The sequence below is a fragment of the Scardinius erythrophthalmus genome, assembly GCF_964197995.2.
Source record: "Scardinius erythrophthalmus genome assembly, chromosome: 19".
Lineage (NCBI taxonomy): Eukaryota > Metazoa > Chordata > Actinopteri > Cypriniformes > Leuciscidae > Scardinius > Scardinius erythrophthalmus.
This window is the reverse complement of record NC_138239.1, coordinates 21,091,013-21,117,787: the sequence shown is the minus strand read 5'-3', so window position 1 is coordinate 21,117,787 and position 26,775 is coordinate 21,091,013. Positions and strand designations below refer to the sequence as shown.

Below are 26,775 nucleotides of genomic sequence, written 5' to 3'. Positions count from 1 at the left end.
TTACATCTGTTTCCTCTTTAGTCCAATTTAAAACGCTACCAAACTGGTAGGCCAACCCAGAGCATCTGAGAGCAAAGTTATAATGGTATCTTACTACCATCTACTGGTAATTTTAGGAACTACCGTCGTTTCAGAAAGAGAAACGTTTGTGACGTATATTTGAATCTGGATCACAGTTCCTGTTTTAATGTATATCAGAGAGAGCTGCACTTAAGTGGGAAAAGATTTTAGATCATATAAAAAAAACGTACAAAACTGACATAAGAGGAAAGACACCATAGTTCCTGTCTTCTGCACTGTCATAAAACAACACATAAAGAAGCAATCGTAATAGACATAAAACTAAAATAAGTCTAATTTAAAATGCCATAAACTGTATCAGTGAAAATGACTTTAGTGTTTATCTGATTAGTCTTATTTAACGTATACGGTGTATACTGCTCATCAGTACTATTCGAAAACGCTGCACTTTCCCGAGATGCATCCGCTCCAGCTCTCTTCCTTTAGACCAATCAGAAGGATGGTCAGAAAACCCTTTTCTCTGATTGGCTTAAAGCTGCAGATGCGCAATTTTCAAAGTCAGCTAACTGCAGAGCTTGAGACTCGTAGTCAGAGCGGACAGCAAATAAAGTGGTTTCAAATAACCTGCGGTATTTGAGGGATTTAAACGGCTTTATCATCTTACTTTATCTGCGTTTAAAGTATATCAGTTAAACGGTACGTGCATTTTCGATTTTTTTTCTCTCAGTAGCTTGTTGTTTTTGTCATTTATTTCGTTTAACGTTAGGCGTAATTTAGGCTAGACAGTGTCAACATAATGGATCTGATGTTTGTGTTGTTTATATATATTCTTGTATTTTTAAGTGGCGCATATATATATATATGTAAGCGACCTTTTAATGTGACTTGTTTTTGCTAATTGACTCCTGCTTTTGTTTAAAGGTTAACTTACATTTAAAGGGCATTTTCTGACCTGGAGCCCAGAAGACGCTCCTTTAACATGGCATCATCACAGATACCAGCAGCCAAAAAAGATGAGAAAGGAAGAAATATACAAGTGGTTGTACGATGCAGGTGAATGTACATGTTTGTTTGTTTATATATATATATATATATATATATATATATATATATATATATATATATATATATATATATATATATATAAAAATACAATATATACAATTTCACATTCTGTTTTATATATATATATATATATATATATATATATATGCTATTTTAAGCATCCCACACTCACGTGTCAGTGGTTTTGCATGTTGGTTTTTACACTCCTGGTACAAAACCCTCTTTGTTTATATTATTTAAATAATATGCTATTAGTGATAACCGTTAGGTGATCCGTGATATTTATTTTTATTTCTCTTCTCTCTGAGACAATTCTTTACAAATGTAAAGCTGTCACGTTTTAAATCAACTTATACAATTTATTAATTAACGTTACAATGTTTGTTGGCCAAAAGAATAGTTTTATCATTTGTGTTGTTTTTCTTGTTTCATAATTGCTGAAAAGCATAATATAGGATATTTATTTACTTTTCTATGATTTTAACTGTCTTTTCTTTATTTGGTTTTGTTCTTTGTTTGATTTAATGTTTATGAATTTTTTTCTATCTAAATAAAATTGTGGGTTTATGAGATGAAAATTAACATCTCAGTCTATATCAATCTCATGTCTGATGTGCAATTCACAGGCCCTTCAACACAGTGGAGCGTAAATCTGCCTCTCATACCGTTGTTGAATGTGACCAGAACAAAAAAGAGTTGACTGTCCGTACTGGAGGCGCCACGGACAAAGCCGCAAGAAAAACATACACTTTTGACATGGTTAGTTTTTGGCTTGTTTTCCACCCACATCCTGAGTCTTAATAATGTCCAAATCTTTTCCTGTGCAGTAATGCTCATTAAATGTCCGGTCTGGTTTAGGTTTTTGGTCCTTCTGCCAAACAAATTGACGTTTATAAAAGTGTGGTTTGCCCCATATTAGATGAAGTTATTATGGGCTACAATTGTACTATATTTGCGTGAGTATCTCTTTAAATTTTATATCATTCAACTTTACTGATGGCTTTACCTGTTATGTTTCTAAAATGTATATGAAGGGTTTTTCATCAAATGTTTTTAAATTAATACCTCAGTTATGAATTTCACCATGAAAAAAGTCATAGTATTTATTTATTTGTTTAATTTCTGTTTTCTAAAAGATATGGACAAACTGGAACAGGGAAAACCTTCACAATGGAGGGTGACAGGTCGCCCAATGAGGAGTTTACTTGGGAAGAGGTAACATTTGAGTTGCATTTTGGCAGTTCTGCAGCAGTATAAAGTGTATCTCCAATGGCTGTTTCGAATAATACGTTCAATTATTAGTGTTTTATTTCTTTCCTAAAGGCCACTAATGTTAATAAAGGTTTCTTGCACCAGAAACTATTTTAATTTAGTTTAATGGAACTCTTTCTAGCCTTGTTCTGACTCTTATTTTTGCTACTGTGCCTTTATGACTTAGATGTAGATGATATCTATTATGCGCTTTGCACATTAACTAAATAATAATGCTTTCTTATTGAGATTTTGCTGTTGGGCCACAGTATCAGTACGAATATTTCCTTGATATGATCTGCTCAGGGACTCTGTTTTTTTTTTGTTTTTTGTTTTTATCTCTCTTCCTTTACTTTCACCTTCTCTCTCACAGGACCCTCTGGCTGGAATTATTCCCAGAACTCTTCATCAGATCTTTGAGAAACTGTCCAATAACGGCACAGAATTCTCAGTGAAGGTATCTCTGCTGGAGATCTATAATGAAGAACTGTTTGACCTGCTCAGCCCTGCTCCTGATGTCACAGAGAGACTACAACTGTTTGATGATCCCAGAAATAAAGTATGCTTCTAATCATCTAATGTATTACACCTCCCTATAATATCCATATGATATGAAAATATTCACTCAAATCTGACAATCTGTGTTTCTATCAGAGGGGTGTGACCATTAAAGGTCTGGAGGAGATCACTGTGCACAATAAGAATGAGGTGTATCAGATCCTGGAGAGAGGAGCGGCCAAGAGGAAGACGGCCTCCACCCTCATGAATGCTTACTCTAGGTAATAACTGGATCCTTGCATCTCAATTTAAGAGACAAAAACAATTGTACACCATTGCTAAGTTGTTCATTGTTTATAATGCCCCTCTTTGACTTTTATTCCACCAGTCGATCCCACTCCGTGTTCTCTGTGACTATTCACATGAAAGAGATCACCCTGGACGGAGAGGAGCTGGTTAAGATCGGAAAACTGAACTTGGTGAGTCTACTTTCTTCTCTGAATCAATAGTGGGAGTTCACCGGTGTTAAAGTATTTTCAAACCGACGACTCGTCTGTCACTGTTCAGGTGGATCTTGCGGGTAGTGAGAACATCGGGCGATCTGGTGCTGTTGATAAACGTGCGCGTGAAGCCGGCAACATAAACCAGTCTCTGCTGACCCTGGGTCGTGTAATCAAGGCTCTGGTGGAGAGAGGGCCTCATGTGCCCTACAGGGAGTCAAAACTCACCCGCATACTGCAGGACTCGCTGGGTGGACGCACCAAAACCTCCATTATCGCCACTGTGTCTCCTGCCTCCATCAATCTGGAGGTATGACTTGTGCTAGTTGGCTTTGTACTGTTTCTTTGTTTTTCTGTATTATTGGGAATGTTGACTTATATGTTGATTTTTGTTATTTTAGGAAACTCTGAGCACTCTGGACTATGCTAACAGGGCCAAGAGTATCATGAATAAGCCAGAGGTCAACCAGAAACTCACCAAGAGAACTCTGATAAAGGCAAGTTTCTTTACTGGTGTACATTTTCTTAAGACTTAACCAATTTCTTCATGTTCATGCGGTATCAGCATTGACAAATTTGTGTTTCTAAAATAAATGTTGCAGGAATACACAGAGGAGATTGAGCGACTGAAAAGAGATCTGGCTGCCACCCGTGATAAACATGGAGTGTATCCTCTCTTGATAATTATGAGTGAGTTCTGTGTACATGCTACTACCTTTCTAAAGTTTGGAGTCAGTTAGAATTTTTTTTTAATTTAAGAAATTAATTTTATACAGAGCTAGGACGCATTAAATTGCCCAAAAGTGATGTTTACAATGATGCAAAATATTTCAATTATTAAAAACATTTTTTTTATTTTCATCAAAGAATTCTGAAATGTTATCACGGCTTCTACACAATTTTTGCAGCACAGCTGTTGTTAATAAGATATGTATCTTAAGCACCAAGTCTAGATATCAAAATGATTTATATTAGTTTTACTGTATTTATCAAATAAATGCAGCCTTGGAAAACATTAGACTTCTTTTAGAATAATTAAATTCTTACGAACCTCAAACTTTTGAAAAGGTAGTTTATGATCATTGGTCCTTGGATAATGCGGCTTATACTAAGTACTACACTTTGGCACGTAACTCTATATGTATAACTAAATATGTTCATGTTCCAAGAAGTAAGACTTATTTTTATATTATTGATTAAAGCAGATAATTAAGGAGCAGACTATATTTCATCCTTTATTTGCCCTTTTGCAGGAATATAAACAGTAAACTGTTGTCTCAGGAAGAGCAGATTACCGAGTACAACGATCGGATCGCTGCTATGGAGGAGGAGCTCAAGAAGGTGAGCGTCTTTCAAATTCATTCTACTTCTGCTTTTCTACAAGACCTGCCCAACTTCCACTTTTGAGTGTGAGTGATGTATCTGACTAATTTTTTCTTGGCAGATTATAGACTTGTTCACAGACAGTAAGCAAAAACTGGACCAGTGCACCGAGGACCTGCAGGACAAGAGCCAGAAACTGGAGGAGGCTCACAAGGACCTAACGGAGACCAGGCACCGCCTCACTCAGGAGGAGTTCATTGCTTTACAGCTCCAGAGTAATGAGGGTCAACTATACAGCACTGCTGACCAGGTCTGTGATGGTAGAAGGAATCGGTGTGTGTGTGCGCGCATGTGTGTGTGTCATTCGATGATGCACTGATAATAAATGCATACATGCACGTTCTCCTAACTGAGTCTCTCTCTCATCCAGCTGTTGAGCACTGCTGAGGCCAGCACGCAGGACGTTAGCGGTCTCCACGCTAAGCTGCAGAGGAAGAAGGAGGTGGAGCATCATAACGGGGAGGTCCAGGAGAGCTTCGCCCAACGCATGGAGAACTGCTACAACAGCATGCAGACCTCGCTGCAGGAGCAGAGCCACAAACATGCTGCGATGATTGATTATTACCGTTCTTCTGTGGGTAAGATATATCACATGGATGCACTCTTCATGTAATAACCCTGTTTATAGGTGTTTAAAATCACAGTGAAAACTGATCTAATGAATGCCTGTTTAAATGTTTCTGTGTAGGTGAGCTGCTGAATGCAAATGGCACAGTGTTTAAGGAGACATTAGGTGCTGTCTGTGAGTCTTACAGCAGTATTAAAGAAGCTGTTGGAGAGGGTGTAGAGCGGTGCAAGGAACAAGTGTTACATCAGGAGAAACTCTCTCAGGAGGCTCAGAACAGCATGCTGGAAATACTGGTAAGAACTCAATCAGTCCAAATGTTTTGGATTATACATGCTTTTTTTATATATATATATATATACCAAGGCTGAATTCTTGATTTTTGTGCAGTCTTGAAACCACAAAATGCCTTTATTTTATTTATTTTTACTTGTTTTAATCTATGGGCATTCCTAGTTTCTGAGAAGTTACTATAATTAAAATAACTGAATTTGAGCTGCATGATCTTTGTTTTTAAATAAACCAATACATTTACATAAATAAAAATACACAATTTCAATCTGATTAAAATATTTGAGCTTTACATAGCTGGAAAAAAATCTTTCATAAAATTGCCCATGGAGTTTTATTAATTACAATTACTTTTCCTGGCCTATGCTATAAGTCACTTTCCAAGACTGATTTTTTTGGGCGTTATGATGATCAACATTAGACATTTTAGCAACATAAATTCACCAACTAACCATTCAGAAACGTTGACTACATGTTGTCACTACTTCGTGAGTCTCTCCATCTTTCTGACTTCGGTTTGAACATAGAAGGCTAAAGGTTTTTGAAATTTCCAGTGCATGTCTGTTTGAGGTAAAAGGACACAAGTTGTAGCTCCGCCCCCTGTGCCAGGAGAAGCAGCTCATTTGCATTTAAAGGGACAGACACAAAAAACGGTGTGTTTTTGCTAACCCTCAAAAAGACAATGCTATAACATGCTATATAAAAATATCTGTGGGGTATTTTGAGCTAAGACTTCACTCTTCACTAAGACACTCTGGGGACATCAGAGACTTATTTACATCTTGTGTAAAGAGCATTATACCACCCCTTTAATTGTGCATGCCCATTTTTCCCAATTTATCCTAATTGTAATTTTAGGCATTATATTGATCACCATTCATTGACCCTTTTTTTTTCAGGATGAACACAAGCAGCATCTAGAGGAGGTTCTGGTCGCCCAGGCGGTGCCAGGAATCAGGTCTGTCATGGCCACAAATGACAGTCTGAAGCAAACCCTTCACAGATACCACACTCTGAATAAGCAGGTATGTGTGAGAAGAATGACTTGACCTGTTGTTATGCCAGTTTACTGCTTATTTGAGATTTGTAATAAGTTATGGTAAAAAATGTATCTTACAGATGCGGGGTCTGAAATCAGAGATGATGTCATTTTTTGACTCTTACACTGAATCGTTGGCCAGTATGCAAGAGTGCGCTGTGCAGGGCTTTAGCACTCTGCGTGCTGAACACGACAAGCTCAAGCAACAGATTAGCCAAGCTGGAAACAGCCATCAGGCGGTAGGTCTATAACCCCTGGACAGTTTCTTGAAGAGGAGGATTGTCTTTAATCCAAGCAATCACATTTCTGTTAAATTGATTGGCTCAGATGGTCACAAGCTTTATGGGTATGAATGTAACCAATTAAAAAAAATTCTCCTCATGAAGTTCTCCTGTAATGTTCTGTGACAGAACTTTTGTCTAAATCTCTTTTGACCACTAGTTCTTAAACTGCTTATTGTTCCTTTTTACAGCGTGTGGCCGAGCTGGTTCAGTGTTTGCAGAACCAAATGAATCTCTTGGCGTTGGACACTCAGACTGACTTTGAGGGTCTTTCACAGGCAGCGTCTGCCCAGATTGTTCCACTAGAAACACTAGAGAGCTCCATACAGAGGTGAGGGGATATTCACAACATATAACTTCAAGTTTCCTGTTAACGAAACCCTAATAAATCGTTTTTATTGTAGTAAATGTACTGCGACCGAGGAGCACACTGTGTCTGTCCGTGTTCGACTGGGTTCTTCTGTGGATGGAGTGATAACAGAGATGAATGGAGTGACGGAAGAGGGAGAGAGAGCGCTGGAGGAGTGTGCCGGATACTGCGGACTGCTACAGACATCGCTTGACTCGCTGGCTGAGTCGGGACTCGCGTGGTGTCACGAAGCCAGAAACTCAACTGAGGATAAAGCCCAAGAACAGCTTACACTCATCAGGGAGACAGACACGGTTGTGCAAGGCTTGCTAAAGGTTAGTTTGGTCCTGTCGGTCTTTTGCACTTGACTATTTGTCTCCTTCCATGATGCATTTCTGGTGTTTGAGACTATCCCTATCCCTTATTTTCTGTGTGCATGCAGTCTGTCGAGGAAAAGGGGAAGAAAGCCGTTCAGGACTGTGAAGTCCGTTTGACTTCCATGCAGCAGGAAGTGGAAGGAATTCTGGGTCGTGTGGAATTGCAGACCGGTAAAGATGATGCCACGATGCAGGAGCACAAAGAGACCCTCTCCTCCATCAGCACTCAGGCACTGGACACTGTACACAACTTCATCAGCTCAGAGCTACGGCAAGATTTACCAACAGGTAAGAGAGACGCTGTGAGGGAAATATTCAAAATATAGCATTTTGGTTATAGTCACTGCCCAAGTGCAAGTAAATCGGTCCATGTGTACAGGGCAGTAATGTGATGTGTGTATCTTTGCAGGAACGACCCCTCAGCGTAGGGAATACATGTACCCACGTGTGCTGAACAAGCCGAGGAGTCGAGAGGAGCTGGCAGAGGAGTTCAGAGCTCAGCAGGAAAAGCTTCAGTGTTCACTAAACCAGTGTGAAACTGTCAGAGAGACAGAAGAGGAGAAACCTCTCGACCAGGTAGTCCATCCATATTCTTTATATTACAGGAGGAGTTTGAATCAGTGGAAACGCTATCAATGTTTGCTATTAAAATATATTAAGATTTATTCGAAGGTGCTGTAGATGCTATTTTTTGTAACCTCAATTCTGTTTTTAGGATTCTCTGGAGGATGAAGTCAGTGTTTCTAGTGATGGAAACATCACCGAACAGTCGTGCTCTGATGAGAACCTGACGTGTTTTGAGAATGGAAGGGTTCCCTTCTTCAAGGTGAGACATTAGCAAAATTTCACGTGCAAAAAAGGTATATTTTCAATAGTGTAGTGATGTATGAAGTACTGCTCACACAAGTTACAACAAATGTAGCTTTCTAAGTCCCGCCCCTTCCGCTAACCCCACTGGACCTCTAGGTTGAAAAATCGTCAATGCAAGTGAATGGGAGAAAATTATTATTTTCTGGTCCCGTTTGAATTGTGCCATGAATGTGAACATATGTTGTCTGTGAATTTTTTATATAATTTTTCGTGTTAAGAATGCTACAATTTAGCGGGTAGAATTTTGATACGGTTAGACTTTGTGTGAGAGCACTTTGTGGACTACAACTCCTTGCTGCTTTCGACCCGTTTGAAACGTCACCACCACTCGCACACGGACACTAGCTCACGGATCCCGCTAAACATGGCTGTCTTTGGTGAACCTCACCGCCTTCTTTCAGGGAGAGGACAAAATCGTTGAGGTTGGCGAAAACCACGGGTAAGTCAACTTTATGGGGTGACGTCACATAGGCGACATGTAGTCTTTCTCGTTATGTCTTTTCCACAACTGCTAGCCGAATAATCATACCATATACTGTCAAACTCGTAACATGAAAAATTATATAAAAAATTCACAGACAACATATGTTCACATTCATGGCACAATTCAAACGGGACCAAAAAATAATTATTTTCTCTCATTCACTTGCATTGACGATTTTTCAACCTAGAGGTCCACTTGGGGTTTTACGGATGGGCGGGACTTACCAGCTCTATTGAAATGACTGGATTTTGCTGTGAACATTTTCCAAACAATGTTAAATGTGACCACACCTTTACAGTGTTGGTAAAGAATTATCAAACTCATTGATTATAGATGCAGATTGACAATATTTTGTTCTTTTTGTCTAACTAGAAGAAAAGCAAGAAGGAAAACAGCAATAAATCCTTGAACCATTCAAAGGTGGAGAATGAGAGTATGATTACGCCGCCACGTTCTAAACTACCACTCAGGTGTCAGAATTAAACTTAATTATGTTGCAGTTTCTACTCTCTCCTTGGATGTCTTAAAGTGCATCATTTTAAACTTCTGTGTACGTATTTTTAAACATGTTTTGTCTATGTACTTTCTTTTTCATGTCTGTTTCCTCAGTCACAGTTTAATATTAATAGTTATAACTTCTGGGTGATTTCCTACTGTTAATTTTCCGGTTAGTTTCACTAGTTTAGAGCTTGCTTTTTTGTGGTTTGATTTTGTTGAACATTTGTATGTTTAATTAAAAGCTCAAATAAATTGATCCACTCCATATTTGAACCAATAAAACATATTTTTAAAATATGGTTCTATTTTGAAATGTTTGTATAAAGTTTATTCTTTCTATTAAATTGTTGAATGTAATATTGGTTGGCTTAGTTTTTTTTTTTTTTTTCACAATTTAAGGGATTGAAGTTTCTATTTACAAGAATGAAAATGTCTGCTTGTGAAGGAGGTTTGAATTACCAGTAGTATAATTAATAAAGAAATTAAAATGTAAGAATTGCTCTAACCTTATTTAATGAAACTTTCCATATTGAGTAAGATTTGTGCATGAAATAGGGTGTTTAGGAAAACAAAAAAGATTGGTTATTTTATTATTAACTGTTACAATTTTGTGCATGATTTTAATTATCTCTCAATTCAAGTGCACAAATGAGTGTTTCATATTTGGTTAATTTCCTTACACCTGCTAAAATAGTTACTTCAGCAGTAATGACATTGATCATCTTTTATAAAAGAGTACTAAACGCCAAAACCCAGAAGACTAATTCGCTAGTGTTTTCCTCGAGATTTTTCTATGGGTTTTTCAATTTATGAGTAAAATAAAGTTTGTGGGGAAACTTAAGTTGACGATACTTGGTCGTTTTGTTCAACAACGTAAATTACACGCACATATCGAAAACGCGAATTTAGAAGCTTTTATATATTTAATAAAAAAGAAGAACGTAACTAGATATGACCTGTTATTTACGTTGGCGAAAAAAAGTCCGAGTATCGTCAATTTACCATAGGCCTTTTTATTTTATTTTTTTCCCTAAATTGAAAAACAATCTCAAGACGAGAACCACTGGCGAATCAGTCTTCCGGGTTTGACATCACGGCTACAGTACTATTGATCATAGATATATACACTATATATAGTGTATATATCTATGACTATTGATAAAAAATAAAGTTTGTCTAAAAAAAATTAAACCAAAAACAACGTGGAAGTCCCTAATTTCAGTTTCCACTAGTCCAATCAGATCCGCTGTCTAAAGCACGTGCTTTTATGCCAAAGTCTCGTGCAATCAGAATCACTCTATGTACCACGTGGTTTCATTCCACGTCTGCAAAGGGAAGCCAGATTACATCGGAGCATCTGCAACCTCAGTTGCTATCAGATCCATTAATGAAAATGTAAAATTACACTCGATGGCATGCAGTCGGATAATTTGACCCTGGGATGGATATAGAGGAGGCTTTCCAGGTGGTTGGAGAATTCGGTAGACACCAGAAGCGGATGATCACCATCCTGGTTTTCCTACAGGTAAGTTAATAATGAAACATGCAAATCCGTAAACATTGGACTAACGTGTTTGTTTAGGAACATTGTATATTTCTGGTCACACAAGTCAGTAATTATGCAAAACTTATATTTGAGGGTTCAAATCTTTAAAGCCTTGTCATATTTGCCTTATCTTATCTTCTTGCAGTAGGATGTATTTGCTTTAAATTGACCTAGTTTCAGTCAGGCATTAATATGCTTGCTTGTGTCATTAGTATTGAATTTTCAATGTAAGGCCCTGGAGCCATTACTGGGCAACAAAAGCGAAAATGTTTATATATCATGTAATACTTTGAATTAATATTCAGAGGTATATCTCCTGCTTCCAAATGTATGTTTTCCCTACCTATTGCTCAATATGACTCAAACTGTCAAATTGGCGTTCACAAATTTAGCAGTCATTATAATGAAGATGGCAGTTTCATAATGGAACGTACTAAATAATATTAAGGAAAATATATATATATATATATAAAAAAAACTGTCCCATAAAATGAGTGATGAAGCTGATATAGCATGTTTGTGACACTGACAGTACATATAAGCACAATTATTTAAAGATCATTAATTACAAAAGCTTGAGCATAGAACATGTGTTTGCAGGAAATGACAACTGGTCCAAATAACAAAAAAAGATGCCGTGTTTTCAGACCTTGAATAATATAAAGAAAACAAGCTTATATACATTTTTTTTTTTAAAAACACGATGCTAATGTTTAAACTTATGAAGAGTTTAGAAATCAATATTTGGTGGAATAACCCTGATTTCAAAATACCGCTTTCATGCGTCTTGGCAATGGCATGCTCTCCACCACCAGTTTTTTCACATTGCTGTTTGGTGACTTTATGCCACTCCTGGCAAAAAAACAAATTCAAGCAGCTCGGCTTTGTTTGATGGCTTTTGATTCCATCTTCCTCTTGATCACATTCCAGAGGTTTTCAGTGGGGTTCAGGTCTGGATATTGTGATGGCCATGACAGAGTCTTGATCTGGTGGTCCTCCGTCCTCAATCTTGATTGATTGTCCTGGCTGTGTGGCATGGAGCATTTTCCTGTGGGAAAAGCCAATCCTTCGATTTGGGGAACACAGCAGAAGGAAGCATGTTTTCTTCCAGGATAACCTTGTACGTGGCTTTTGTCACGCGCCCTTCACAAAGACAGATCTGTCTGATTCTGATCTTCTCTGATGGAGGTTTCAGCTTAACCCAACACCTGGTCCTCTAATATTTAGACAGAGAACTGAAGAGGCCTACAACCCACAGTCTCTCAAATTACACCCATTGTGTAATTTGTTGGAGGATTAGTGATCTGGTGGTTCTTCAGTTAGGCTAGAATCGGCGAAGATACATCTTTGCGAAGGATGCATAACTCAAGCCACGTATAAGATTATCCTGAAAGAAAAATGGCTTCTTTCTGAACATTCTAGTGATTATCACTAACATATCAGAGTTTATATTTGCACTGATCTGAGATCAGTGCAAATATTGTTCATTTACTGGAAGGGAACTGGGTCTAGATTAATGAAAGTTAAGTAACCTGAAATATTTTTTTTTTAACAGATTTACATGGCATGTCAGTCCATGCTCATAATTTTAGTGGGTGCTGTGCCAGAATATCATGTAGAACCGTTTACTGAAGGTGGTGATGTAACTCAACACAGTGTGAAGTTCACTGAGGATATCAGCTCAATCGTGACTGAGGTAAGAGACTGTCATCAGTTTTGCGCATCAAACAAACTTGGTTTAAGCTTGCTCAGTTTTCGAATACAAATCTATACTTTATTTCAAATCAGGAAGAACTGTGTTTATATTATAATATTTGTGTCTGGACAGGACAGCAGATGAATGAATTAATGAATGCATATTCAAACTATTTGATATTTCTTTTGATCTTCTCTTGCAGTGGTACCTAATTAAACATCAAGCCTACAAAGTGAACTTGGCTGGGTCCCTGTTCTTTGCTGGTGTGCTGATCGGAAATGTCCTGTTTGGACCACTCTCTGATAAGATCGGAAGGAAGCCGGTTTTTCTAACTGGTAGGATTTAGATTAACTGGTTTTTGTTCTTTACTAAATTATAATCTACATTTTCATATTATTACAGTGCTTTCAAGGCCTCAAACATTCCAGGTTACGGGTTTTCTAACGTTTAACCACAAGTACTAAACATCTGCAGTCTGTTTAAACTTTTTTTTGTAGATAATGTCAGCCTTAAAGGGATAGTTCACCCAAAAATGAAAATTAGCCCATGATTTACTCACCCCCAAGTCATCCTATGTGTATATGACATTCTTCTTTCAGATGAATACAATCAGAGCTATATTAAAAAATGTCCTGGCTCTTCCCAGCTTTATAATGGCAGTGAATGGATGTATATTTTTTTAAGTCCATCAAAGTGCATCCATCCATGATAAAAGTTCTCCACACGGCTCTGGGGGTTAATAAAGGCCTTCTGAAGCGAATTGATGCGTTTGTGTAAGAAAAATATCCATATTTGAAACTTTATCAACTAAAATAACTAGCTTCCGGCAGGCGGCCTACACAAGTTGACTTATGCCAAAAGAGTAACACTTGACGATGTAGGATGTAGGATGTAGGAGTAGTGTAAGCTTTGACGCCTCTCGCGGTTCAAACAAACAGGGCTGGGCAACAAACTCAAGCTCCTCCGACATCTCTCTTTAAAAATTGTGGTTTTAGACTTCTAAATCGTGACTGGTGTTTTGTTTTGCTCTGTCCTCTGCACTTCCGTGTTCGCCAATGTGTCAAGGTCAAGGGTTACTCTTTCGCCGTGAATCGATGCGTACGGCCGTCTGCCGGAAGCTAGTTATTTTAGTCGATAAAGTTTTAAATATGGATATTTTTCTTGCACGAAGCTTCGCTTCAGAAGGCGGTGTGGAGGACTTTGATCATGGATGGATGCACTTTGATGGACTTCCACATCCATCCACTTGCAATATAAAGCTTGGAAGAGCCAGGACATTTTTTTAATATAACTCCGATTGTATTCGTATGAAAGAAGAATGCCATATTCACCTAGGATGGCTTGAGGGTGAGTAAATCAAGGGCTAATTTTCATTTTTGGGTGAACTATCCCTTTAAAGTGTTCATTTTTATAATTTTAAGTAATTTAGGAATACAATCTGAAATGTTTTTAATTGATGATGAAATGTTTTGAATCATCAGGGATTACATCATTGTAGTATTTGCATTCTCAATTGTGATTAGGGTTGCAAAATTCTGGGAATTTTCAAAGATGGAAACTTTCCATGGGTATTAATGGGAATTTAAGGGAATTAACAGGAATTTATGGGAATAAACGGGAATAAACTGGGAATTTTCAAAGTTGAAGGTTGGCTCTTCATAGGGAACTTAAATATAGTTGAGGAAAGTATATTTTAGCATAATCTTGACTAAAACAAACAGATGCCATTCAAATACACTTGAATATCCATGCCATTCCTCAATCACATGCACATAGCACACTGCTTACTGCATGGCTATTGAGACCACACCCCCTACTGGCACTGTGCATGCCTCCATCACATGTACAGAAGCCCAAAGCACAAGACTATTGAAGGCACACATTTGAGCCTGTGGACTAAACAAAGTGAAGTTTTGATGATATTATGGGGAAATATATTTATTAAATGTTTAAATTGCAAATATCACATACAAATGTATTCATCTAGTAGATAGCAAGCTGATAAGTTAGATGCTAAATAAGCTAGCATAACTTTATTTACCACATAAGTAGGGCTGGGCAGTATGACGGTATATATCGTTACCGCGGAAGAAAATGTCAACCGTAACAGACTTTTTTATTCTGTGTATACCGCGACATGTAAATAAGTAGGCGTGGTTAACTCACGTGCAGCGTGCGTGAGACTGAGACACTGATATTTGTCAAAGAAACATGAAGAAAGACCAAGAGGATCCACAAAAGGAATTACGTTTTCAAAATTAACGTGATATTTTCACGGGAGGCGCAGAAGTCAACTAGAGCAGTGCAGCACACTGAAAGTTTAGAGAGACGCACATGCTCGCAACGGGGCTTACTTGTCAACAAGTTCATATATCAATATTCTAACGAATAGAAATAACCTTAAATAATGTATCTATCCGTCTCTTGTGTGTACAGTTACTTTCAGGGTGGACGCGCAAGCAGTTGCCGTGGTAATGAATATTTCCAAAATTCCCCAGCTTAACTTCCCATGGAAATTTACCGGAAACTTTCTGGAAATTTACCGGAAATTTTCCGCCCCTTTGCAACCCTAATTGTGATTGGCCATTTCTTTTTCCATCTATTTGACCATCTATAGCTGTTTTACAAAGAAGTTATGTGTTGTTTCTGATACACAACCGACTGAAAGCCAAGAGCAAAAAAAACAAACATAAAACCTTTCCTTAAACAACAGTTTAATGTGTTGTTGTTGTTATTGTGACCTCTGTTTAAACCATTTTCTCTCTCTCAGGTCTGTTTTTTGAGGTCTTGTTTGGGTACGGCACAGCGTTAGCGCCCAGCTATGAGTTGTTTGCTGTGTCTCGACTGCTGGTGGGGTTGATGAACGGAGGAATGGCATTGGTCTGCTTTGTTCTCACTCAGGAATATGTGGGAAAGTCCTACTGGGCTATGACAGGTGCACATGAATTAATAATAAAATCACTTTTGTTGTTTACTTTCACAGTAGTCTTATAAAGCTAATTTGATTGTCTTTGATCCAGGGACCTTGACTAATATGACCTTTGCAGTGGGCATCGCTCTGTTCGGCGCCTTAGGTTATTATGTTCGGCCGTGGCGGAACCTAGCAACTGTGGCCAACTGTCCGGGACTTTTGCTCTTCCTGCTTTGTGTGTAAGCAAGTGGTTTAGTCGGATCATTACTTCCTGTTAAACTACAGCACTGTGACTTCATTATAATTGTCACAAGTGATTTGTTTACAGTGAAAGGGTGCTGTGTAAAGCTGCTTTTGGTGTCGAGAACACTAAGCCTTGGTGAAGATGTATTCTAAGAGAGAACAAATAATTGTTTTGTTTTTTTTTGTCTTAACTCCCCCTGTAGTCAATAATTGTATACCTTAAAACTCATCTTTGACCACCAAAATGACATATAAAAAAAAAAAAAAAAGATTCAAGGAAAAACTTTCTTCATGCCTTAAAATAGCTTGACAGTAACTCTACACCCTTGCCTTATTTAGTATATGCGGTTCTATGAATATGCAAATTAGTCTCACTCGCACCAGCTCAGAGATCCACTCGTTGATGATCACCAGCGATTTCAAACCGCGTTTTTAAGACTGTCTTTGGTTCATGCAGTTTTAAGGAGAAAATACTCAGCAATGGTGTTGACTTTTGAATTTGTACATGGTTTGTCTTAAAGGAACACCACCGTTTTTTCATATTAAACTATGTTATTCCCTTAACTAAGACTAGTTGATACATCTCTCTCGTCTCAGTGCGTGCACTCAATCGCTCTGGCGCGCGGCGACACTTTGATAGCACTTAGCCCAGTTCATCCATTAGGGACCAAACAGAGATGAAGTTAGAAGCGACCAAACACCTCCACGTTTTCCCTATTTAAATACAGTTACACGAGTAGTTACACGACCAAGTATGGTGACACAAAATAAAACGCGGCGCTTTTCTAAGCGGGTAAAAAGGATAACTATAATGTATGGCGGAATAGCACTTGGGACTCGGGAGCACTTCGACTCGATGCAGTAAAAACTCACGCCTGAAAAATCCTCTCCCCCTCTCACTTCTGTCATTAGAACCAACGTGACTTTTTACTGCGCCGAGTCGAAGTGCTCCCAAGTGCTATGCGCCATATCAAAGTGTCGCCGCGTGCCAGAGCGATTTAGTGCACGCACTGAGACGAGAGAGGTATGTATCAACTCGTCTTAGTTAAGGGAATAACATAGTTTAATATGAAAAAACGGTGGAGTGTTCCTTTCAAGCATATTAAAAGCACCACATAGACATATACATAGACAACAACATTTAAAAGCTTTAAATATAAAAAAGAAATTCACCACAGGGGGACTTTAAAGGATATCTCAAGTGCACCCAAACAAGTATCTATACAGTGCCATTCAAAAGTTTGTGGTCTGTAAGATTTTTTTTTTTATGTTTTTGAATAAAAGGTCTCTTTTATTAAGGCAGAATTTATTTGATTAAAAAATAGAGTAAAAACTGTAATATTGTATTATTACAATTTAAAATAACTGGTTTCTATTTCTTTAAATGTAGTGTATTCCTGTGATGCAAAGCTGAGTTTTCAGCATCATTACTCCAGTCTTCAGTGTCACATGATCCTTCAGAAATCATTCTAATATAAGGATTTGGTGTTTAAAAATATTTCTTATTATTATAAATGTTGAGTCAGTTATGCTGCTTAATATTTCTTTTGAAATGTCTAACAATATTTTCAGGTTTTTTTAATGAATAGAAAGTTCAAAGGAACAGCATTTATTTGAAATATAATTTTGGTTTACTTTGTATGTCTTTACTTTTGATCAATTTTAATGCATCTTTACTGAAAAAGTATTTATTTTTCTCAAAAAAAACTTACTGACCCCAAACTTTTGAATGATAATGTAAATGAATTGTATGTTTGTGTATGTTTTGTTACTTCTACCCTGTTGCCATAAATTAGCCTAAATTAACAACCAAAAAAAACCCCAAAAAAACCTTTAAATCGAATTTTTAAATGTCATATTTGTAGGGCTGTCAAACGATTAATCGCGATTAATCGCATCCAAAATAAAAGTTTGTTTTTACATAATACATGTGTGTGTACGGTGTATAATTATTTTCTATATATAAATACACACACATGCATGTATATATTTAAGAAATATTTGCATGTATATACTGTGTATTTATATTATATATAATTTATATTATATATATAAATATTTTCTATATAAATAACACATTTTCTTAAATATATATATGCATGTGTGTGTTTTTTTATATAGAAAATAATTATACTCCGTACACAGACATAAATTATGTAAACACAAACTTTTATTTTGGATGCGATTAATCGCGATTAATCGTTTGACAGCCCTACATTTTTGTATATGTAATTTCCTGTCCTTTCACTGATATTGCATGTCAATAAATGTGGCAAAAGAGCAAAAAACTAGCTCAACCACAAGGAAAAGTATTAATCCTGTATTATAATTAAAACACTTGAAAAATTCACCCCTCAAAAAGGTTCATATCATATGGGAATCTAATCTAAAATCTCAATGCAGAATGCGAATGTCTAGCTAATTTCTGTGATTGTGTTTCCCTGACTATGCCAGGAATTTGCCAGAATCTCCACGCTGGCTTTATTCTCGGGGTCACACAAAGCAGGCCGAGGACATCCTGCAGTATTTTGCTGTGAGGAACGGGAAAGGCAGAATTCTAGTGAAGCTCCGGCGGACCGCCACCTCCAGCAATCCGGACGCAGCCGGCCCTGGGGTTTTCCAGCTGTTCACACATCCCATACTGCGCTGGAGGACTGTGGTGCTCATGTATGTGTGGTGAGTATTTGTTATCATTTAACTATTTTAACATTTGTGCATTTTTATGTACTCAATCTTTGTGTGTGTATGCCTATTTCGCAGGTATGCCTGTAGCCTTGTGTATTACGGGTTGACGCTCAATGCCAGTGAAGAGAAAGGGAATCGTTACCTTAGTGTTGCCATGTATGGGCTGGTGGAACTCCCTGCTTACCCTCTCTGCATGTACTTCATTAACAAACAGTGGTAAATACACTCGCACAATCACATCCACACGCTGCTGTATCAGACTCTCTCCGATTATTATCTGAGCATATTTGTTGTCTTTCAGGGCAGGCAGGAGGAAGTCAATGGCCAATTTTCTTGCCTTTGCAGGTTTATCCTGTCTGCTCACAATGGTTGTACCTGTATCAGGTGATCATCTTTCCGAATAAATTAGGTTTTCACTAGAATCAAATTTCCCATTTTGCCGCAGAGTATATCTGTCATCATACAGTAGGATTCTTTTTACATGATTATAGATAAGAAGTTTTAGGTTTGCAGATGCCACTTGGTTTATATTTTATCTATGTAATTATTTAAAAGTATACTTTTTTAGGGCCAGTGTGTAAATATACTGTATGTATATAAACATTTATATATTCAGCAAAAAAAAGCATTTTTCCCAGCAAATTTCTTAACATCTAGATTCAACAATATTCTCCCTAATTCTACATCATGTCAAGCCTGTTGTTTGCTTTTTTTTAGGGTCCTTAGTAAGTGCCACGTCATTGGCTCTAGTGGGAAAACTGCTGGTCAGTGCTGCATTTAATATTGCGTATGTGTATACGTCAGAGCTCTACCCAACTGTCATCAGGTACTTTACTTGCATGTTTTGACGTAATGTGTTTTTAGTTCTTATACAAGTAGAAACGTGTGATAAAATGTATATCCTTACAGAATAAGAATCTGTGCTTGAGCAAACTGCACCCTCTAGTATAGGTAATGTCAGTAATTTATGTCAGTACCACAGCAGACTATGTCATTGTCCATCATTTTGACCAACAGGGTCATGCAAATTCCGTTGTAATCTAATAATAAGAGCTTTTGTTTTCATTCACATTTTTATTTTTAATCGTGAACTTACAGGATGAGCTTATAGGCTAGATCAGGGGTCCGTGCCCCATAGCCAGGGGTCCGTGAAAGGGCACTATGATTTCCGCAATGCAGAAAACGCAGACGGAATCGCTGAATCATATCATATGCACACAGAAACTCAAAAGTCTTCATGATAACCCGTTCAAGTAAAGGTTTGGTTTAACTTGAAGAAATGATAACAGAAATATATCACTAAAGTAGAATGTACTTCTCACATCAATAAGTAATAAAAATAATGAAAATAACAAAATTATTAAATTTATTTAAGGAATTATACATTTTTCTTCCATGTTTTTTTTTTGCTAAAAAATAAAAGGAATTGTTACATTTTCATTTGATTACATTTTAAAAGATTACATTTCATTTGAAAATATATATATATTTGCTGTTATTGCAAACATTTAAAAAAAAAAGTGAAAGTTTTATTAATTAAATTGATTAGACATGCTTCTTAATTATTAAAATTGAATTCAACTATTAAATCGGAAAAAAATCGGATTTCATATGGCCCTAAAAATGTAATTTTTGTTAATCTTTTAATAAATCATTGATAAATTGTGTGTTGTATTATTTCATATGTTTCTTTTATTACAAGAGTAGCAAGCATATGCTTAAGAGGGTCCTTAATGAAAAATTCTCCCCTGTGAGGGGTAGATTAAATGTATTTATTTCTGAATTAAGAAACTGCGCGCCACTTTTCATGTTCAACACCACACTTAGCACACGAATGTTAATGTGACCTCTGGTCAGTACAAAACAAAAGTACCCCACTGCTGGATTCATTCTAATGCAAGTGTGTTTGTGTGTGTTAGGAATGCAGGGTTGGGTGTGTGTTCCATGTCCTGTAGAGTTGGGGGAATTCTGGCACCGTTTGTGCCGAGTTTGGTAAGTAGCTATAAACTGGCTGACTTGAGAAATGCCAATTTTATAATTTTACAAAAATTAGATTTTAGTTTTTTGTGTAATTAATAATTCATGTTTAAATATTAAGTATACATATAACAAAATGTATATACAATAATTTTTTTATTATTATATTAATTGATTACTGATTTATTTATTTACATTTTTTTAGAAATCCTTGCACACCTCCATGCCTTTTATGGTGTTCTGTTTGAGTGGGATTTCGGCGGGCTGCCTGGGGCTCCTCCTACCGGAGACGCTCAATAAACCTGCTGCTGAAACTCTTGATGAACTGTCCAGCCCAAAATACCAGCGAATCTTAGAGCCGCAGGTAAACATGGGCAGAAATGTATTATTAGAAGAATTAATTTTCTGGAGTACTTATTTCTGCTTGGTTGATCACAGCATTTTGTGTCCAAATGTTTTTGTGTAGTTTCATGTCTCCTTACGTTTACATCTACCTGATGCTTTTATCTATAGTGACTTACATTACATTTATTATTACTGTATAAGAATCCCAATTAGACCTTTTGTTTATAATGGATTGTCGTGTGTGTTTTTTACAGGTCCACCTTTTGGAAGACAAGCATTTAATTGACCACAACGGAGCTGATAGTGACTGAGACGAGGATTTTGGAAACGTTTGACCAATCCCTAAGCACAATAACCAGTGTCAGAATGTTGTCCCATACAGAAAGACTAAAGGTGCCTTCTAGAAATCTGCTGAAAGGATCAGTTCAACTGATGTATCTATCAGGACTGTTTTAAAATAAAAAGGACCAGATACTCAGTCGTAAACTAGTTTTTCATAATGTCTGACAGTTCTGCTAATTCCACGTGTTTACTGCCATTTGTATAACCGATATCTTGATCTATTGTTTAAATCTTTTTTCTTTTTTTAATGTGAGATGTGACAACATTCACCAGCGTGTATATGCTCGCATTCTATGAATCAATTATGGTTGCCAACACTTCAAAATAGTGATACTGGATCTTTGTTAGAGGTAAAGATCATTTTAGGCTGTTGTAGAGAAATAGGTCAAGCTAAATTCTTAATTATATCATTTATTTACTGCCATTGTTTTTTGTTCCAAACCTCTATGCTGGTATTTTATCTGTGGAACATGCAATTTTAGGGATTTAATTTCTGTCAGGTGAGGACATTTTTAAAAATTCCATGGGGATAATCAGTGAATAAATTGATTTGATAATGTTTTGGGTGAATATACTTCTAAGAGACCAGTTATGTTTCTCCAAAGGGAGAAGTGAAGTGTTACACATGTATATTTGTGTATATTTCTGTACATTGCTGAAAATGCATTTGTTTTAATCTTCAGATTTAAGGGAAAAGCTTTTAAATAAATGCCTGTAATATAATGAGCTTGAACGTACATGTCCGTCTGTCACCAGTAGATGGCATTGTGTTGAAGGCCACTTCTCCTGAACTGAGGTAACCTTTGACCTGTTCCAGGCCTCATGGTGATGATGTCAGCATTGACGCAGGTGAACAGTGCTCAGGTGAACCACAAGATTCAGGAGCTGGGAGTATTAAAGAAGCTGGCAGAAAACTTTCTACCGCAAACCTGTTTTTTTGTTTTGTTTCCGTCTCTTTCCTTGCTGTAATCGCAGCCTGTGGCACTGCATGTTGCTGACGGAACAGGTTGAGGGAGAGCAGGCATTAACTATAATAACTGTTTTCATTCTTTAATTCTTCCTCCAAGGCCTGACGGGCATTGTATCACCCTGCACAGGGAGATAAACAGCAGGTACAAAGGTGTGGCTTCGTGAGTGCATTATATATATCTTGTGTTCAACTTATAATAAAAACAAACAAACAACATAATTTGTTATTATGTCTCTCAGACATAAACCTAATTATATTTTGTTGATTTAATTGTAATATTGTGTATATATATACACATTTATGATTTTTATATATATATATAAATCTTTTCTAACAATATAAATCTTTACTATCACTTTTTATCAATGTAATAACACATACTGAAAATAATTAATTTCTTTAAAAAAAAAAAAAAAAATTACTGACCCCAAAATTTTGAATGGTAGTGTATATTGTTAGAAAATATTTATATTTTAAATACTTGCTTCTCTTTTTTAACTTTTTATTCATCAAAGAATCCTGAAAAAGTATCACAGCTTATAAACAAATATTAAGCAGCACAACTGTTTCCAACATTGATAATAAATCAGCATATTAGCATGATTTCTCAAGGAAGATGTTTCCACACGTGATGCTTAGGGAATGATTAATCAGTAATAATTAAACCAATTTTAATAAAAAAAAATTGTTTTCATAAACCCAAAAAAAAAGCAAACAGGAAATGAAACTAAACCTCTTTATTTTAATTACCTCCGAATCACCCTTACTCAAACACATCTATGAGCAACCCAAATGCTGTTTCCAGAAAGACTGATTTCCCACAAATCATAATGGACAGTATAAACTTGTTTGGTACTTTTTTATTTATGTAATGGAAGCAATTAAGCCTGGAGTGATGTCACTTTCTCACTTTCAGAACATAATCACATTCAGGAAGCACAACAACTGTCACACACCTGGTACAGAAAAAGTACCTCAGGTTCAATATCAGGTCAGTATCATTGACTGTGTTCGTATGTGGGTGTGGAAAGAAAGTGTTCGAAAGGTGATTCATCAACACAGGTATGAAGCCTTAGGAGGAAGCCCGATTTCTGGAAAATCATAGAACAATATGACCTGAGACTGAACTTGCAGGATTGTCGCTTCAGGCCACACTGTACTGGTTCTGTCTGTATAAAGAAGCAAAAGAACCTGTGAAAATAATGCCTTCAGAATAAAGAATAAAAATAACAAACTTCAAAATTTTATTTTTGTTTTTAATAGAAGCAATCAAAAATGGCCTTTTACTATGCTATTTTACATTTAGCATACTAATAAATGGCTTTTTTTTTTAATAGGCTATATGTATTTCATGATCATGACAAAACAGTTTATAAAGTGAAGTAAATATAAATTAAGTTACAACAATATCAGAAATCTCAGGATGTACTTAAAGTAAATAATCTAAATAATTGAGGCTGCGGTGGCAAGCAGGGCGAGGCAGAGAGCCGTGGGGAGCTCCGGGAGGACAAAAGGAGGAGTGACGACAGTGCAAGACAAAAGAGGAACAGGCCTGGGACAATTATTTTGATGTTTTTGCAATCCACTGTAATATAACTTTCCTCTGTCTTGTTCACTCAGATGTACATCAGTGCTTATGTTGCATGAGCGCCCACTACTGGCGGAGCCCTTCAATGGGTTTAAATGGAATGCCCTAAGCCCTTGATCACGCGTGAGTAAATTAAGTGTGAGCACTGCAAGTTGTTGTTGTGATGTCACATTTGTGCTGCATTGTCGTCTATGGATCTGCCTGAAGTCTATTGTGTGGGTGCTTCTCATTTCCTCGTTTCCTTTCCTCCTTCTTAGCTTCACCTTCTAAGAATGCGAGGGAATGATACACGTGTGTATTCTTGCACATGACTCCTCAGGAAGCTTCCTCGCTCCTCATTCCTCACCTCCTCGCGGTGCAATTAGATAATTTGGATGCCTTTCATGGTGGCCGAGTTCGAATGGTTTCCAGGTCACGGGCTGGAGGCTGGAGGTTTGAGGAGCGAGGAAACGAAAACTTCTCTCATCCACAAAATTAAACAAAATGGTGGCAGGGATTCCCCCAAGGGGATGTGCTTAGGGAAATTCAGGAGTGTTGGCTGCATCCGAAGTTAGCAAGGAAAGGACATAAAAATTGGACTGAAATGCAGCCCTGAGGGCCACCGTCTTCCCTAATTAATCACCAACCCTAATTAAACACCCAAGCTTGCTAATCAGGGTCTTCAGGGTCACTAGAAACTTGGTGAAGCTAACACCTTAAACTAAAGAATTACTGGACACTCCTGATTTAGGACAAAAAAGGTTGGGAACCCTGAAATGTGCCTGTTTAGATGATCCATGAGCCTTTTGCTTTCATGTGAACACATACATCGCATTATGGTAATAAAATGTGTGGTAAATGCTGTTTCATTCTAACTTTAAATGCTTGCTTTGAATGGAAATAACATTGGTAGATGTTGAATGAAAATTACGGAATTGAAGTAAATGCCTTCAGCGGGCCAAGCTTGTCTGAACAACTGACTGACTTTCAAAAAAAAATCTTTATCAGTTGTGAGTGACAGTATCACTGATGACCATCACAAACTGAGTGAATTGAGATTCAATTGTACTGTATTATAATCCTATTTGATTTTAGCACTAAAAAGTGCATTTACCCATGAAACTCCTCCAAGTCCTCCCTGAAGAGTTGTAGACACTCAGTCGAGCTGAACCCATTCATTCATAAGCATTTTTGCAGCCTCAAAAGCGTATGCACATGTGCTGACAGTGGGTGCAGCATTTTCACAGAGCTGATTCTTCTTTATTAAAGCATGTCAGTCACCCTGTTATTGAACCCTGGAACCCCACCCAACTTCAGTATCTGTGTCTGATGAATGACTTTAAAATGCAGCACTGCCGTTTGCTGGGATTCACCCAATGGCTTTGAGGAGAATTTCTGTATAACTCAAATTCAGTCAACTTAGGTCAACAGCAAGTCCCATCATAGTCAGCTGGATATTTCACCTCATATTTTCCTCATGAATGAATATTCCTCTTAAGGAAGTACAGTAGGCAATAACGTGCACGGTGAGGAGGATTATGTTCAAAAGAATGATCCGCCATTATCTATCTATCTATCTATCTATCTATCTATCTATCTATCTATCTATCTATCTATCTATCTATCTATCTATCTATCTATCTATCTATCTATCTATCTATCTATCTATCTATCTATCTATCTATCTATCTATCTATCTATCTAGTTTAAGCAGCCTTATATGTTTTTATCAATTCACAGAAATGACATGCTTTAAGAATTTCTATCTATATTTCTTTCTCTTATACAAAAGGTCTGATGTGATATAGCAATTTCCCAAGATCTATCGTGTGCACTGACCTTTGCCCTTGTTTTGTGAACTCTGACTACAGAGTGGTGGTGTAGTACATGTAGGCAAGGTGTGTGTTTGGGTCAGGAAGCATAGTAATTACAGTGTAGACACCAGCTGCTGTTTCTGCATTCCAACACATACTGATGCTGCCAAAAGAGGTCATGACACATCACATGAACAGATTCCACCATGACAGATCCCCTTACAAACACTTCAGATGTTACCTGTAGCGGCCAATGCTTCATCCCTGAATGGATTTATGTATCTTAAAGATACTTCGGAATATGGATTTCGACATCTAACTTTTCACCAGCCATATTCCGAGTTGATTATTAGGATGGCTGATTGTAACCTTACCAATCTATCTCACTGTTTAAGTCATTTTGGCACTTACAAATCATGTTGTTTATCCCGCTGGCAGTCTGATGATTGAAGGTGTGACATTATGTATACACGCATACACAAGAAGTAATCCGGTTCAGAAGTTCAGCTGAACCATGATTCTGCCTCAGGGCATGATGGAACAATAAAGAGAGAAATATGATGATACCACGTGGATTTCAATAGAAATGTGATTGTTAGATCAAACCAAAAAAGAAAGATGTCTGTTAACACTGACTTCAGGAGAGCAGAAACATTATTATTATGAATATTATTATTCACACTACACAATTTTTAAATGTATAACTTTAATTGTATAATGTATATAATGTGTTATACATATTATAATGTAGTAATTGTAATTACTTTTCCTAAATTATTAGGGTTATAAAAAATATATATATAAAAAAAATAGGGTTAGCACAAGTGAAAATGGTAAAATGTCTTTAACAGTCTAAAAAATCTGCTGACCGAATGGTGTAGTTACAGCATTTACCAGCAGGGGTTGACTGAGCAAAACCTTAAACCTTTGTTTGGACTGTGGCTGGGTCCAAAATCACATACTCTCTTGAGTAGGTACTTACCATATTTTGAATAATTACTTCCCGACCACTTAAAAAGTATGTTCTACATGGTATGAATGTAATCCGGACGAGCAACATTCGCCTTGTTGTCAATATCACGTGACCTACCAGCATCTGTTATGTCGCTTCACTTTTGTTCCCTCATGGTATAGTAAAGTGTCCATCGTATGCAAACTTAAGAATCTCTCCGGAAGTAGTAGGTCATCTGGGGACATTTTGTCTACT

The 26,775-nt window shown here is 37.1% G+C and overlaps 2 protein-coding genes across 2 annotated transcripts; both read left to right on the top strand.

Annotated features, from left to right (window-relative positions):
* Positions 1-605: 605 nt before the first annotated feature.
* Positions 606-9,984, top strand: kif11 (kinesin family member 11). The gene is given in 24 exon segments (XM_081394022.1): positions 606-717; positions 943-1,074; positions 1,713-1,845; positions 1,945-2,042; positions 2,223-2,301; positions 2,711-2,896; positions 2,992-3,116; positions 3,224-3,314; positions 3,403-3,645; positions 3,737-3,832; positions 3,938-4,004; positions 4,007-4,025; positions 4,589-4,676; positions 4,780-4,968; positions 5,089-5,296; positions 5,407-5,579; positions 6,474-6,599; positions 6,694-6,852; positions 7,086-7,225; positions 7,299-7,578; positions 7,686-7,908; positions 8,030-8,196; positions 8,336-8,446; positions 9,347-9,984. Coding segments are annotated over 23 exon segments (3,186 nt in total). The 5' UTR covers positions 606-717; positions 943-1,000; the 3' UTR covers positions 9,458-9,984.
* A 787-nt stretch (positions 9,985-10,771) lies between these two features.
* Positions 10,772-22,382, top strand: slc22a15 (solute carrier family 22 member 15). The gene is made up of 12 exons (XM_081347246.1): positions 10,772-10,997; positions 12,574-12,714; positions 12,917-13,049; positions 15,485-15,649; positions 15,735-15,864; positions 18,323-18,544; positions 18,629-18,769; positions 18,855-18,937; positions 19,271-19,379; positions 20,473-20,545; positions 20,736-20,894; positions 21,130-22,382. The coding sequence occupies exons 1-12, from the start codon at positions 10,914-10,916 to the stop codon at positions 21,184-21,186; spliced, it is 1,497 nt and encodes a 498-aa protein (XP_081203372.1). The 5' UTR covers positions 10,772-10,913; the 3' UTR covers positions 21,187-22,382.
* The last annotated feature ends 4,393 nt before the right edge of the window (positions 22,383-26,775 follow it).